This window comes from Hipposideros armiger, unplaced genomic scaffold, assembly GCF_001890085.2.
Source record: "Hipposideros armiger isolate ML-2016 unplaced genomic scaffold, ASM189008v1 scaffold_1, whole genome shotgun sequence".
Classification (NCBI taxonomy): Eukaryota; Metazoa; Chordata; class Mammalia; order Chiroptera; family Hipposideridae; genus Hipposideros; species Hipposideros armiger.
In genome coordinates, this window is record NW_017731351.1 from 2,188,330 (window position 1) to 2,204,736 (window position 16,407).

The window sequence follows — 16,407 nt, forward strand, 5'->3', positions numbered from 1 at the left end:
TACCTTAATTACATCTGATCTGCAAAGACCCTGTTTCCAAAGAAGGGTCTGGGTGGACTTGAATTTTAAGGGGGCGCCATTCAACCCACTACAAAGGTCATTGTGGTTTTAACAAGTGTACTTCAGAATCTACTTTCTTTTCATATCTATACAAATCATTAAAAAACATTGAAATGATTCTGGGCAGTAAAAGAATTCTTAATGTTCCAGGGATTCTTTTAACATAAACCACAGTTTCTTATGACACTGCTGTTAAGTTGTAAATAAATAACAAGAAGATATCTAGATAACTCCGATAACCTTGGAAATCAAGAAGCATATTTGTGCCTAGCTTAAAATGTTGATGACATTCAATGCAATTCCAGTCAAAAACTCAGCAGGATTTGTAGCATTTAAAAAGTTTGTTCTAAAACTTATGTAGATACACAAAAGGTCAAGAATAGACAGAACAGTTCTGAAGAGGAAGATTAAGCTGGGGTTGGTGTCTTACCGCACCAGACACTGTAAAGCAAAAGTAAGATCGGATTAGAAAAAGGACAGACAAACTGAACAAGTTAGAGAGGCCAGAACAGATTCACACTTATAGGAACTGTGGCGGGTTTCAAAAATGGCCACTCTCCTTTCTTTCTACCTGTGTTAGTGCCTTTTGCAAGATGACTTTCATGGCATCAAGATATGCCACATTTAGCCGAAGTGCTTGATGTTCTACCTGGCTATTAGGCAGGGTTATCAGGTAAATAGCCAAAGTAGTATATAAGTGTTCTGAGCATTATTAGCAATCGTACCTTATCAAGTAAAGGAGGAAAATAAGGTTTAACTAGGTTTTTAATTATACAATAGTACCCATTTTTATTAAAAATCAATGGGCAGGAAGATGGAGCAGTATTTTTGCCTGTTCTTCCTGCTAAGTACAACTAAAACCTCAGGACATTATCTACAAAATAAACATAGGAAGAAAGACTGAAAGGTAGAGAGAACAAAGCAGATTGGCTAGGTACATCAGGATCTGAGAGTAACACCACTGCACTTCCTGGTTTTTTTGGTTTGGACTTGGATTTGGGTTTGGGTTTTTTGCCTCATATATCTGAAGAAGCCAGCAAATTGTCAACAGCAGCGATCACAGAAAAAAAAATAAAAGCCTTCTTGCTGTAGCCAGAGGACCAGATAAGGGGCAGCCAAGAATGACAAAAAACTTCTAGACATAACCTCTTTACTCCAGACAGGTACCACAGAAAAAACTGGGGACCTACCTGTACCCATGTCAGCAAAGACCTGGTGGGGAACCTGGACTTCCACCCCTACCTAGCGGTGAGAAGACAGCCCCCCTTACCTCAAAGGAAAGGCATCAGAGGAAATAAGTTAAAATGCATTTAAATAATATGCAGTCTCATAACATAATATCCAAAATGTCTAGGTTTCTATCAAAAATCACTCACATCATGCCAAGCATCAGGACAATCTCAACTAGAATGAAAAGGACAATCAGAACCAACACTTAAAGTACAGAGATGTTCAAATTATTTGACAAAATTTTTAAATAGCTACATAAAAATGCATCAATGAGCAATTATGAAGAAGCTTGAAAGAAATTTAAAAATAGATATTCCCAACAAAGAAACGGGAAGTCTTAGCAAAGAAATAGAAGATACAGTAATACCTTGGATTGCAAGTAACGTGATTTGCGAGTGTTCTGCAAGACGAGCAAGCATTTCTAATACATTTTAACTTGGTAAATGAGCGATGTCTTGCAATACAAGTAGTTTGTTTCCGGAACAAATTATGCTCCCAAACCAAGGTATCACTGTATACAGAACAACTAAGTGGAAAATTTGGAACTGCTATACTTGGATAGATTAAATTCTGGATTGAGAATATGTCTTTCCAAATCTTTAAAATTAACATCAGTATAATTTGTATTAAAACCCTTATAGTTTGTGTGTATGTGTATATGTGTGACAGAAACTTGATAAATTAATCCTAACATATGAAATAGTAAAGTGTCAGTTACCAAGACCATTCCATAAAAGAATTAAATTTTTTTTTAAGAATGTGAATTTGGCAGAATAGAACAGAACAAAACACATGTATAGAAGTTTGATATATAGCAGAGGTGGCATTATAAATAAATAGGGAAATAATTGTGTTAGGAATGGTTGTTATCTATGAAAAAGTCTTTAAAATTTTGCTTTTCACATTTAGATATTTATAGGGTTTTATGGATTAAATACCTAAATGTAATCTGCAAAACTTTACAAATTTTGTTTTAAAATGTCAAAAAAATATTTTTTACATTTTGCTAGGAAGTCATTTCTTAATCAAAATTTAAATGCAAACCAAAAAGAAAAAGATTGATATTTAACTATGTTAAAATATAAAACTTCTGTTTCAAAAATCAATATAAGTCAAATGAAAAGACAACCCACAGTCTGTGAGAAGACATTTGCAATGCATATAACTGACAGTACGTTAGTGTTGAGGATACATAACTGAGCATCATTCATAATAACTAAAAATCCATAGGACATTGAGCAAAGGATATGAACAAACATTTCAAAAGTCATAGCAATCAGGAAAATGCATGTTGAAATAATGTGATACTTCTTCACACCTAGTTATCAATGTCAAAAATGTAATGTGGACTGTAATAACAAGGTGCAAAAGAAGATTAAAGTATGATACAATTTATATACATTTTAAGTGTTTTAAGTAATTGTGTTATTGATTGTGCATATATTTTTTAATTATATATCCATATATATTTAGAGGTATATATCCATATCAACATGCTCATATATAGTAAAAACATGAAATGTCTATATGTTGTGTGTGTATATTATAAAAGAATAAAATAAAAACATTTCCAGGAATGATATACCCTAACCTCAAGTTAGTGATTGTCTCTGTGGAATAAGACTATTTTTAGAAGTAGGGGATTGTTGCAGCAGCCTCGGTGTTTGTCACCAAGGAAATGGTTAGGTAAAATGTGCTAATTGGATCCTATGAATACTATGCATCGTTTAGAAACATGTATTTACATTTAAAGATGTAATTACAGCAACATAGATATAATTAAGGAAAACAAGGTTTGTATTTAAAAAGTAAAAAGAGATAGGATCTATAGCACAAAAACACATATATGCAAATATATATATTTTACCATACACACACACACACACACACACACACACACACACACACACACAGGTATATATATATAATCAAAGATATATCACATTTTAATATGAATCTACAAAATGAATGGAATGAGAGAGGGATTGTGAATGAACAGGGAAAAATAAATAAATGAGAGCAGTCTTTCACAGCTAATGACAATGGCCATGGAAAGAATACTGTGATTAACTCAAGTCTGCTTCTAGGTTTAGAAAAGAGTGGAAGAGGAAAAAGAATGCAAGATGCGTGATGTATGTAGGATAAATCAGAGTGTGGAGATCCTGGAAGGAAGATGAGTAAGGAAATTGGTTCATAAAGACCTTCAATCATATGATGACAGTGAAAATAGAAAATAAAAATACATATAAAAGATTTTGTATAGGAAAAATGGGCAGAACTTGATCTTAGGATAAAAGACAGGGGAAGAAACTTGTAATTTTATTGGTAAAGTTATCATAATGATCATCTTAGTTCCTAATTCTGTAGAAGAAAGGAAACTGAACCAAAGGCTCAGAAATTGGCTTGTTCAGGGTTGCACGCAAATTCATGGAGGAGCCAAATTAGAACTCGCGTCTCATAATTGGTAATCTAGTGAGTTTCTATACCTGGCTCTCAGGCAGTATTCACAGCAGCGAAGAAGTCAATAATGAGAGCTGCTTGTTAAAGAGAGGCTGGATATACATTGTTTTTTGACATTTGCATGGACGTTTCCTTTGGCTTTTAGACATGCAAGCCTAAAGATTATCAGTTCAGATTACAGATTGATAAAACTAGTTGTGGTTTTCTAAGCCTAAAAGGTCTTAAATTTAATTGTCCATAATATTTACTGGCAGTATATCCTTAGCTTAACATTAAGCAATTCAGAGTGTATACATAAAACTATGCTTGCTTTTCCTGTCACAGCCTTGGAGGAACATAAGGATAAACAGATGCTTCTTTTAGGGATGAGTGTTGCTTTCACGTTTGACAGATTCTGAATGATGGGCATATTGACATTACCAGAAGTTAGGTTTTGAGATGCTCTACATAACCATGCCAAGAATAACTAAATCTGAAACTCTTTAAACACTAGCGTTAAGTTTGTACTTGTGTTGAAAGCATATTAGTTTTATTTGTTGTCTGATGTTATGGTACAAAAAATTAGAATCATGTGAATTTATAATTAAAGCTTTTTATCATTTTCCTTTTGGAGAGTTTCTGGTGAGACCCCTGTCATAGCAGATTAAACTCTTCAGCCTATTTTCTAAGAACCTTCATTCACCGGGTTTTCTCCACCCTCTAGTTATGTACAAACTGCTATGTTTCTTTATTAATTTTGCTGTTACTCATGGAAGAACTTTTGGTTTCTTCTTTTTCGCCTTTGATCATTATTCTGTTTGTCAGAAACTTCATAACTTTCTAAACCTGCTTAAAACCTGCTTTCTTCAGGAAGACTTATTCATTCCACCAGATTTTTACTCTTCTTGTGGATCTACTCAGCATTTATTCATTTAAACAAATTTTGTGCTATTTCTCTCTAGGTGCTTTTTCATCACATGTATTTGCTTCTAATGTATATCCAGCTGAGTTATGAAAACAATTATTTTTCAAGTCATGTCTGCTCAGATTTTGCATCTACCTTGTAAAGTCTCTGAAGGGAAGGATTGTCATTTGTATATAACTTTCAGGAATAACCCATATTTTGGTCAAAGGATGGGCAATGGAGACTGATAAAGCATTTGCATGGGGGTCTGTATCACCCTCTCATCAGAGTGGCATCATCAGAATGTTTATTTAAAAAAAATATTAGTCATGGAGAATTATATCATTAACAGATATAGATATTATCTTCTTATAAAGAATCTAACTTGGCAATCAATTTATTTTATATTTATTGAGAACTTAAACTTACACAAGTGTGCTCCAAGAGTAGAAATGATCTTTAGTAAGTGTATGTATGACATGATAGCCTCAGATTGTTTTAATTTGACCCATTTCATCTCAAGCACACTTTTGTGGCTTCAGCAGTCTCTACGAAGATGGGACCCCATTACATTTTTCTAGCTCAGGGTTCTCCTGGTTATCTCCACCCAGATAGCTCAGAGGCACTGGAAACCCAGCAGGGGCCACACTGAGCTAATGATCATATATCCTGATCCTTGTCTTTATATTTGCGAATGGCCTCATCCAGTTCCTGCCTCAGAAAGCTGGAGGCATCCTGTATTCTTTTCTGTCTCAACTCTACCTTCTAAATGTCTCAGATCCTTCACTTCTACATCACTGTAGAGTTATCGCCTTTGCCCAGTCCATCATCTCTGAGGAACCTCCAAATTGGCTTACTCCTTCCCCATCTTCCTTTTTCATACTGTCATCAAAATGATCTTTCTAAAATCGAACCTGATCATGTCACTGTCCTTCAGTGGCTACTAGATGCCTGTAGGATATAATCCCAATTACTCCGCATGATGTAGTCTTCTATGACTTGACCCCTGGCATACTTTATATCTTGTCACTCCCAACCTCAATTTTGTGAACTATTTTTAGTTTTCCCAACAAGCCATAGTAAGTATTTTCATAACCGCCTACTTTTGCTCACATTGTTCAGGCTGCCTAAAATGCCCTTCTCTGATAAATATCATCTCAACTTTCAGTGTTCAGCTCAAGTGTCGTATGTTATAGAAATCTTTTTCTGAATCTTTATGGTCTTCCTCTCTGGGTAGAACCGAACATGCCTTCCTTTGTGCCTCAGATGAAGACTGCAGAAACACCTCTCGGAGCATTTTAAACACTTTATATACTTAATTCTTTACAAATCAGTCTTCACTCATTTTTAAGCTCCTTAAAGGTATGGGTCATAATTTAGTCATTTTCATCTTGCTGTCATCGAGCACAGTGCTCAACAAATATTTTTTGAGTGCTTAAGTCAGTTAATTAAATAATTGATTAAATTGTGCTTCATTGGAGGGGCAAATCTAAACTAATTTATGTAGGTTTTCTATTTGTGCATTTTGCCATTGATCTTGTGGGGCACAGCACTTGTCTTGGACTCATTATTTAGGAAAATTAGGTCTTATTTTCTGCTATGCAGTAATGTGTGGCTGCTTGGTAGTTTGATTTCCAAAACAACACACCTGGAGAAAACCATTTTAAATATAATTAGTAGTAGCTGTGCGGAATAAATTAAATGATTTTCAGTGTTTCCCGTTATGGATCCAGGCTTCAAGCTAAACTGACTTTGAAACCTGCTTTTAGTACCAATCATCTCAAAATCTGAATGTGTGATAGATACATGTAAGTATTTTTTTATGTTTAGTGTTCTATTCAAATATGAAATAAAATCCAGGAAATCTTTAAAATGCGATAATGAAATGATTTTTAAATAAGTCATTTTATTGAAGAACATAAGAACGATGTGGTATTCGTACAATTCTTGATATCACTCTTATGTTTAATGCATCAAAAGCTAAATTATATAAGTCACAGTCTGTGTATAGGTATTATATTCATTTTTAATCTTTTTTTACAAATGCATACTTTTTATTTAAAAATATTGTATGGGCTGATAATTTTTATATAATATCTTTTTTTTTTAAATATGTATGTATTGTTGCCAAGTAATAGTTTTATTGTAGCTGAGATACCAGAGTTTTCTCAGATGTTTTATATTCCCATTTGAATAATATTGTGTCTTCTCTTGTGAGAATGCTATGGAAATCTGGAATTCATGGATCACTCTATTTGATTCATAGTGTCTCTTGGAAACTATCCCATGTGAGAAACGGCCCTGAGCAGATGTGCTTAGTCAGAAGAATTGCCACAGTTCCTTATGTGTTGGCAGCCAGTTTTCTGAGCGTAGAAAACATGTTTTAAGAAATAGGGCTTTGCTGTCATTTTCCTGTCTCTTTACACTGTTTTACTTAAATTTACCCATTATTCCAATGTGTTTATTTTTCCCTCTTAATCTTTAAGGGGAAGAAAGAAGAATATTAGACTTTACTTCCACAACATAGAGATCAAGAGTAGGAACAAATTCATAATTCCATTGTTTGGAACTTTTGCCTCTCATAGTTGATAACTGGTTTATTTCAAAATATGTATTTTATCGATAATTATAATTTTCTTATGCAAATACTCCACAGTTATACACATAAACATGTGCTTCTGTGTAGTGTGAAGTATAAAAGGCATAGGATTTGAAGTCAGACAGCTCTAGCTTTGTATTCTTATTTTTTATTTCCTGTTTTGTATTCTGGCTCCGGCTGATCGTCTTGAGCAGGTTGCTTCCCGCAATGAACTTCAGTTGCACTGTTGCAGTATCTGTAACTCTTAGTATCTTTGCTTTCCTCCATTCTACTCTAGGATCCAGCCTACCCAAGTGCATAGGCTTGTATATTTACAAAGCAGATGCTTGTAGATTTGGGAGCTGGTATTAATGTAATAAATAGACAGTAGATATTTCCCTCCCTAGCTCTGGAAAATCTTACCTATGTTGCTGCTGTAACTCCTAGCACCAGATGAAACATTCCTTTCTTTTCCTTCCTTTCTGTTAAGTTATATCCCCATTTCTTGCCAACTATACAACCCCAAATTTCTTCTTATATCTTGTTCCATCAGTTATACCCATTCCTTTTTTAAATCTTAGTCTGTCTTTTGTGGGGTTCTTGCAAGACCTCAAATAGATAGATCTCTTCTGATGGTTCCTCAGATTACTATATTTTCTCCTTTCCATTCTTTAAAACTGCTTGGAGAGAGTCTGTGTTTGCTGTAGTCTGTCTTTGGAATTTCTTTCAATTTGGATTTGATCCTACCTCCCTGTTCTTCTTCTCCTCAAGGTTAATGGTACCTTTTTGCCTTCAAGTCCTCGGTTCTCCTTGGTTATTGATTCTCCTTGACTGCGATTTTCTGCCCTTCTTGAACATTTCTCTCAGAGGTTTTTTGTATTTGCGTCCTGGTTTCTTCTCTGACTTTTGTGGCCTTTGCGTTTGCCATTTCCTTATCCTGCTTACTGAAAGTAGATCCTTCTTAAATTTCTAGCCATGTTACACATTTTTCCCCCTTCCTTAGATGATCACATCTACCTCACCCAACTTAAACTTTCCTCTCAATAATAATAATAATAATAATAATAATAATTACCAAATATATACCTCTGGCCTCGATTACTTTTTTGGGCACTAGACTTGAATTGCTAGGGCAGTCATTTTCAAACTTTATTTTTTAGCAGCAGAATCCTTTTTAAAAAATCTTATACATAGAACCCCAAAATAAAAAACTGATAAAAGTGGACCTACTGTGATTGAAGCAAGGCGTGGAAATCTTCCCCATCTTAGTAGCTAAAACCGTCACCAAACTAGGAATTTTGCGTGATTCCTCTCTTTTACTTTCCCCCCACATCCAAGTCATGTTGGCTCTGTGTCCATATTATCACAAAGCCAGCCATCACCACTGTCACCTCTACCCCAAGCCATCGCTGTCTCTGGCAGTTGCCTCCTGCCTGGTCTCACAGCATTCACTCTTACCTCACTATAATTCATTATGCACACATCGACCCAAGGAGCCTTCTCAAAGCATAAAACAAATCATATCACTCACCTGCTTAAAACTCAGGACTCTCACGGCAACTGGAACTCATTCCAAAATTCCTACTATGCCCCGAAGGCACTTACGTGGCCTGACCTCTGCTTTCCGCTCTGCCGTGCTCTTCCACCGTCTCTCTGGGATGCACCCCCGCTAGTGAGCATTCCCGTGAGGGCCTTTCCCGTACTCTTTCATTTATTGTTAATTCACTCTGCCTGTAACTTGCGCCCTTGATTTTCTTTCATTGTCCTTTAAGCCTTAGCTCAAATATCTCTTTCTTAGATTGAGTGTCCTGATGACACACATCTCTCTCATTTTGTATCATTTGCTTCATAGGATTATCACTTTCTGAAACTACCTCATTTATTCCTTTACATATTTACTGTCTGCCTCCCTCTACTACAGTGTAAGCTTCATGAGGACTGGGCTTTGCGTCCCTTGCTCACCACTGCATCACCGGTGCTGACACCAGTGCTTGGTACAGTTTCGGAAGGCACTCAATACAGTAAGTCTAGTGCTCCTGACAGACAGTTTAAAAAAAAACAAAAAACATTGAACGTGCCGCCAGCCCTCGAAAGGCAACTATGTCCAGACTGGATTCACAATGCCTAGCATACTCTCAGCGTTCAGCAAATATTTGTTCCAAGAATGAGTGGATGGAACCTGTTCAATTATGTCTTTCTAAAGTCTGTGCCGCCTCCCCCAGTGGAACTGCCTGTTCAGTGAGGCCGTCCCTCTAGTTTAGGGTTCTCCTGCCACTTGCTGGTTTTTGGTTAGAGACAGACAGGACTAGCTTTCTAGTTCACTCTTTTCACAAATGTCAAGTTCAAATTCCTCAAGTGCAGCTCTGATCCCACTGCTCAAGCAGCTTCGCGTTGCCTTTAAACTAATACAGGTTACTTACCTCGTCAGGTGAGGCCCCGTCGCCTTGCCAGTCTTATTTCCCGTCTTCCCTAAATAGGCCCTGGTTTCTCACCTTTTACGCTGGCACTTATTTTCTCCTTCCTGACACTCTGTCTGTATCTCTGCTTGTGAGATTTACCATTCTTCTGCCAATTCTTATTATAAATACCTCCCACTTCAATTTTCTCTGAACTAAATGCAAATACGCCGCCTACTTAAATCATAAAACTTGATTTTAATCTTTTGTGATACTTAAAATATGCTGCGTGGCACACCTAAAGATTACTGTATGTCACCTATCTTTGTATGTTGTGTACTATTAATACTTTACAAAAAAAAGTGTATGTCTCAGACATCACAGCACTTGGTAAACATGTTTGAGCATGTCCATTGCATAAGTCTACTTAATAACAGAAAATAAATTAATATGTTCTTCAGTTTGTCAGTGCTACCCAATGTCTGACTATAAAGCTATATTTGTAATCATTGTTCGCAGTCTTTTTGTAAAGATGAACATGTTGATTGTGTAGTTATCCTGTACAGTCTAAGACAGTGACTGTACATCAGAGTCACCTGTAGAGTCTGAGAAACGTTGCGACCGGGTACCGCCCGCCAGACACTCTGAATGAATGAGACTCGGAGCCCACGCATGTGTAGTTGCAAAAAGCATCCTTTCATACACAGACGGTATAGAGCACTCCTGCTAGTATATTAGAAAACTATATTCTAATATAGAAATTAGAATTTTGAACTACCTTAAATTGTATTTTTATTATATAAAAATATTAAATTGAATTATAGTTTTAAAGGCCAAAGAGCATATATTTTAAAGTTCTGACAGCTTAGTGCATGGACTATTAATACCCATTGTTTTTAGACTTTCTTTGTAGGTTTGTCTTTTGAGTAGATTTAATCACTAGGGAGCCAATAAAGATTGAAAGGAGAAACAAATTAAAATGGAACCTTTCAGTTTTACTATTCACCAACAGTTTCCTAAAGCAGAAATAATCTTAAAATTTCAGAACTTTATCTAAAGTTATGTTTGGAGATTTTCTAAAATTTTTAAGCATAAATGGTTGGATAATGTATTGCTGAATAATGACAGTAGTACTTATTAAAGTACCTTAGGTATGCATTTTTCTTTTATTTTAAAGAAAAAAATTAGAATATATATCAAGTCAGTAAAAACTGCATTTTATGTCTCTTGGAATCTTACCATTTTTGATTGTATGAAAGAAATATTGTAAACATTTCTAGAATTTGATATGAGGCTATAAAAAAAACATAAAAATTTATCTTAAAATAGACTCATTGTATTTCATGTTAAATCCCAGAAGAATTTAATGATAATGAAAGCATTTTAATTTGTGTCCAAGTTAATGCTATAATTTAAGTATAGTACTATACATCCTGCCTTTTATGTTATACTTAGTTATACTTTGCTTAACAGAGCAAACCTTTGTTTTTTATAAATAATGAAAAATTACATTAAAGAAAAATCCCAGGAATTTTAAATTGTTTGATGAGGAAGTATACCTGAAAATGAAATACTGTGCTTTTTAAAATATACCTTTGGGGCAAAAATAAAATATATGGGTAGTCATGACATCAAGATTGTTAATCTTTAACTAGTTATTTTTTATCAAATTTGTTTTTCTAAAATGGAAACTATTTTAATATAATTATGTACATAAGCACACATCTGTCTAAAACATTTGCATGTAAAATAGTATAAACATATAGTTATTAAAGTTCCTTCATTAAATAAAATTAGGATTGTTTTTGTTGGTTCCTTTAAGATTCAAAGTTTGTGTATTTGAAAGGACTCACAAGACCCCACAGAGCATCCTCATATAAATCTTTTATTTAAAGACAAAGGATATCATCATGCAGCAGAAAAACGAGCATAGGCAAGCATAGGGGGCCCAGTGACATCCAGGCACAGCACCCCAGGGTCTCGATTCATACAAAGACATGCTTTGTCTCTAGACTGAACTACCAACATGTGCGCCATGAATCTTGGCTTCAGGAAAGCTCCAAGCAGCAGTTCCCGCTGGGGTCTTTTTCGTCCCCTCTGGTCACACAGTCTGGCCTGGCTGTCTAACCAGATATACCAGGTGAAAACCATCAGTAAAGAAATCCTGATTGGGGATTACCAGAAGAGATTCAGACTTTAAGCAGCACATCATAAATCCCGCTTTTCTGTTTTTGGCCAAGAGTCAAGGCCAGACATTCAGGTATCCCCCAAGCTTCCTCAATCCAGCTGTGGAGTAACTCTATACGACACAGTTTCTGACAACTTAAAATGCAAAAAAAAAAAAAGGGAAGATTATGATGATAGCTTGCATTTGTAAAAACTACAGTAAAGTTTGTTAAGTGCTTTAATATGCACTAACTTACTTGAACTTTATGATAATTTTGTGAGCTATGCAAGAAAATTGTCTTGTCTCTATCTTATAGTTATAATTCTGAGACTCAGAGAGATTGTGATTGGCCCAGTTCACATGGCTTTTATGGTGGTCGATCCAGATCTAGAAGACAAACCTTACATGTTTTTCAATATTTCATGTTAGAGGTGGATATTAACTATTTACTTCTTTTCTAACTATCCTGTGGAACAATGTAGAAATGAATAAGTATATATAAAACTATTCCTTATTTCTACCCAAAAAAATAGGGTGTTTTGTGTGTGTTCTAAGAGACATAATAATTTATTTACTTTCAGAATACTTTTAATGACTTACAAAAACTGGTCTTAGGACCAGTGCCTGAATTCTTTTTTTTAATTATATGGGAGAGAGATTCTGTTTCAAATTAGAGACTCTTTTTCAAATGAGAAAATATATATTTGGAAGAATTAATTATTCACAAAATTATTCTAGGATTCCCACATATGAATATCAAATTGGATAGGTAAGAGCTAAGTAAAATATCAAGATATACCTGTGATTATCTGTCTCATTTCCTTTTGCGTTCTCTTTCATTCATTTATCATACATTTACTTCTCTATGCTAGGTACTGTGCTATCTACTGAGGATTTAGTAATTAACAAAATGTGATCCTTGCCTTTAATGATCTTACATTCTATAGTTTTTTAAATAAATTCCCAATTTTATAAGGGAGTAGATATGTTAGTACTCAGTTATACCTGGAACATAAATTTCACGGGGGAATTGGCATGACCTGAGAGTCTTTGAGGCCAGCCATGCAGAGCTGTGCTGATGGTGTGCCCAAAGAAGTGGGAATCCAGAAATCGTTATTAAATGAGACTTTTTGTAACTAGATAATTTTTTTGTGTGCTGATATGATGCATTATAGAGAATGAATTAAAGAGGAGACCAGCAGTGAAGAGATCAGTTTGGAATCTGTTGGAATAGTCCTGGGAAGTATTGATGGGCCCAAAGATTGGGCATGGGAGTGGAGATGGATTACACAGTTGAGAGAAAATTTAGAGGTAGACTCATTGAGCAAATTAGATAGAAATGAGGAAACCATCTATTATGGAGGTTTGGTCTTGGAAGGTTATATAAACCACTTCCCCGTTGTTGGACATGAGATTGCTGAGACACTCCTGTGGTGAAATGGATTGCATTAGGCCCCATTATTACTTGGTGACAGAACCGGGCTCTGGACTTCAGGGTTCTCCACTGTGTTTCTAACAGAGAACGTTTCTCCTTAATCATGCTATGACATTATCGTTGTCTACAGTTTGCAGTGTAGTTTAATGTACATTATCTCTTCCCACTTTTTCAGCAACCCCATGAGATAGTAGAACAAGCATTATTATCCCCTTTCTTTCCTTTTAAAATATGTAGAACATTCTAACTGGTAGCCTCATTTATTGATTCACATAGTAGATGAGATCCACTCCTGGAATTATTTCTACTCTTAAAATAGATTTTAAATTAATTGGTGTAAGGTAGTTTTTGTTTTTTGTTGATTTTTGTTTTGTCATTTGGTGAATCATTTTGCAAGTAGAAAAAAATCCATTTTATGTCTGATAAGTTCAGATTTTTATAGATTAGATTTATTTAAAGCAAAGCAAAGCATTTTCTTATAATCTTATAATAGTATAATCTTATAAAATATTATTGGGACCATGTTTTGGTAGACAGTATATCCATAGAGAACTCTGTTTAAATACTAATTTCATTACTTATTTGTGAATCCTGAGGCAAGCTGGTAAACCTGTGAACTTCACTTTCTTGACTTCAGTTTGATACAATAATAGTACTTAATTCACAGACTTATTGTGTTGAGATGATGTCTGCAAAGCATTTAGGACAATTACTAGAACCTGATAACTACCTACTATAGTTTAGCTATTATTAGATTTATTTTATTGTGTTTTATGCTAATCAGTAATATAATTATAAATACGGCTAGAGTTAAGGGTAAATAAATTGACATTTATTGTGAATTTTGCATTAATAATTTATGTTCAACAGCTAATATGATTTATAATATATGATATATGACATATGATATATAATATATAATATATAATATATAAATAAATATAAACACATATACATATATTTTATTTATATTATATTTACATTAAAATATATAATATATATATAATATATATTTTATATACAAATTAAATATAATTTATAATATATAAATATGATTTATGATATATGTAAAATAAGATATAAATATGGGCATTTCCTAAAGTAGCTTCCTACCTAAAAAAGTATATTTCTTACATAATCTAAGTGTTCTGTATTCACACTTAGTGCTTAGTTGGTATGATATTAAAAATCTTTTTTTTTTCCTGTTTCATAAAGTCTTCATATTCTAAAACTTTTCTGTGGGGATTTAAGAAATACTGAAACTTATTTGATACTATTAGAACATTCAAGAAATTTATCTTTTTTGTTCTTTGCAACTACAATCTCTGAAGAAAGTAAATATATTGCTTTGAGGTGTGTTTCAATTCATTATGTTCAGTAGTTACATAATACATACTTCTGATGTTTAAGGAATGATCAGAGTGTTGAAGCTTAGGTTCATTTTCATAGAAAGGCCAATCAGCAATTCTTCTCTAACTCTAAAAGTTCAGCAAACTATAGACAGAACTATATTCTTCCTACTGCACTGGTATTCAGTTTTATGCACTGTCATCATGTCTTAACATGATAAAAGGTCTTTTGCATAAAATATATTGAATTTTTGAGTATAAAATATAGTTGATCTAAATAAAATATTCATGACTCTCACTTTGCACCTCCCTCCCATTCATCTGTATTTTTTAATCTTCACCCTCATCCACATGCATTTTATTAATAATAAAGGAATCCTTTTTAGGTACACAAAAGTTAGTACTGAGTTTTACCAAATTTAAATTTCTAATTTGTTTAATTCCTTGTGGTCTTGAAAACTTTACTTCCTATTTTAGGAAAGCCAAGTTAGATCTGAGAGTTGCAGTAGCAAAAGTGGAAGAGTTAACTAAAGTGACTGAAGATTTTCACGAACAGATGAAAAAGAAGGTATTTTCTTATTTGTAAAATAACTAATTGCTTGTTGCTTAGTTTTCTATGTTTTATTGTTGTTCTATTTAAATTAGGAGTTAAAGAGGGTTGCTGGAAAATGAACTAATCATTTACTTACCCTCTCAATATAAAATATGAAGTTAGGAATTTAAATTATAAAATTGGAAATAATTATGTTGTCCAATTTTCAACCAAAACTTACTAGACAGGAAAACATAACTGTTGGCAGTGGGGGACAGTCAAGAGAAATTCAATCTTAGTGAGCCCAGCTGTTGGATTTAGCAGGCAAAGGCAGAAGTTGGGCAGAAAAGATGTTTAAAGAAATAATGGCTGAAAACTTCCAAAATTAGGTGGAAAACATTAGCAGATAGCAGATCCAAGAATCTTGTGAACGCCAAGTAGGACAAACACAAAGAAAATCACTTTTAGATACACCATGACAACACTGACAGCCAATTCTAAAGAGAAATGTGAAAGCAGCCACAGAAAAATGGCATAAACAGGGGAACGGCTAGGAGTAATGGCTGACTTCTCACCAAGAAGCTGGAAACAGAAAACATTGGAATAACATATATGAAGTGCTGAAGGCGAAAAAGTGCTAAGAATTCTGTGTCCAGTGAAACTGTACTTCAAAAATGAAGGCAAAATAAAGGCATTTTCACATAAACAAAAACTGAGAGAAGTTGTCACTCGCAGAGCCGTGCTTCAGAAATGCTGAAGGAAACTCTTTAGGCTGAAAGGAAATGACACCCTATGGCAACTCATACACTAAAAATTAAGAACAACAGAAATTGTAAATATGACATAATATATCTACATATTTTTCTTTTATTAATACTGTAGAAGACTTGACTGCTTTAAAGCAGAACTGAGCACTGTATTTGATGGATTTATAAAGTATGCAGATGTAAGATATGGCAACAGTGGCACTAAAGGCTAGGATTGAATATGGAAATGAATACACTGTTGCAAGGTTCCAGTGTTTTCTCAGAAACTAATTAAATATTAAGTCTAAATAAATTGGGATAAAGATGCATGTTATAATCTCTAGAGCAACCCTAAAAAGTAATTCAAACAGGCATAGCTGAAAGCCAATAGAAAAATTAAAATGGTATAGTAAAACATATTTAAGACACCAGAAAGCAGGAATGGATGAACTGGAAGTTTTTTTTTAAGATGGTACAAATAGGGCCGGCCGAGTGGCGCGATGGTTAAGAACTCGCTTGGGATGCCAGAGGGCCCCGGTTCGGATCCCACATATGAGGGCCAGTGACACTG

General features: G+C 34.4%; 1 protein-coding gene across 4 annotated transcripts in view; it reads left to right on the forward strand.

The window, feature by feature from the left end:
- The window catches only part of SCLT1 (sodium channel and clathrin linker 1), a 101,823-nt gene that overhangs the window by 29,610 nt on the left and 55,806 nt on the right, over positions 1-16,407 (forward strand). For all 4 annotated transcript variants that reach the window (XR_002126342.1, XM_019663462.1, XM_019663584.1 and 1 more), the window contains one exon: positions 15,036-15,126. Coding sequence is in view for 3 of the 4 variants with exons in the window: in XM_019663462.1 (XP_019519007.1) it covers positions 15,036-15,126 (91 nt within the window). In the remaining variant the exon portion in view is untranslated. The remainder of the gene's footprint in view (positions 1-15,035; positions 15,127-16,407) is intronic.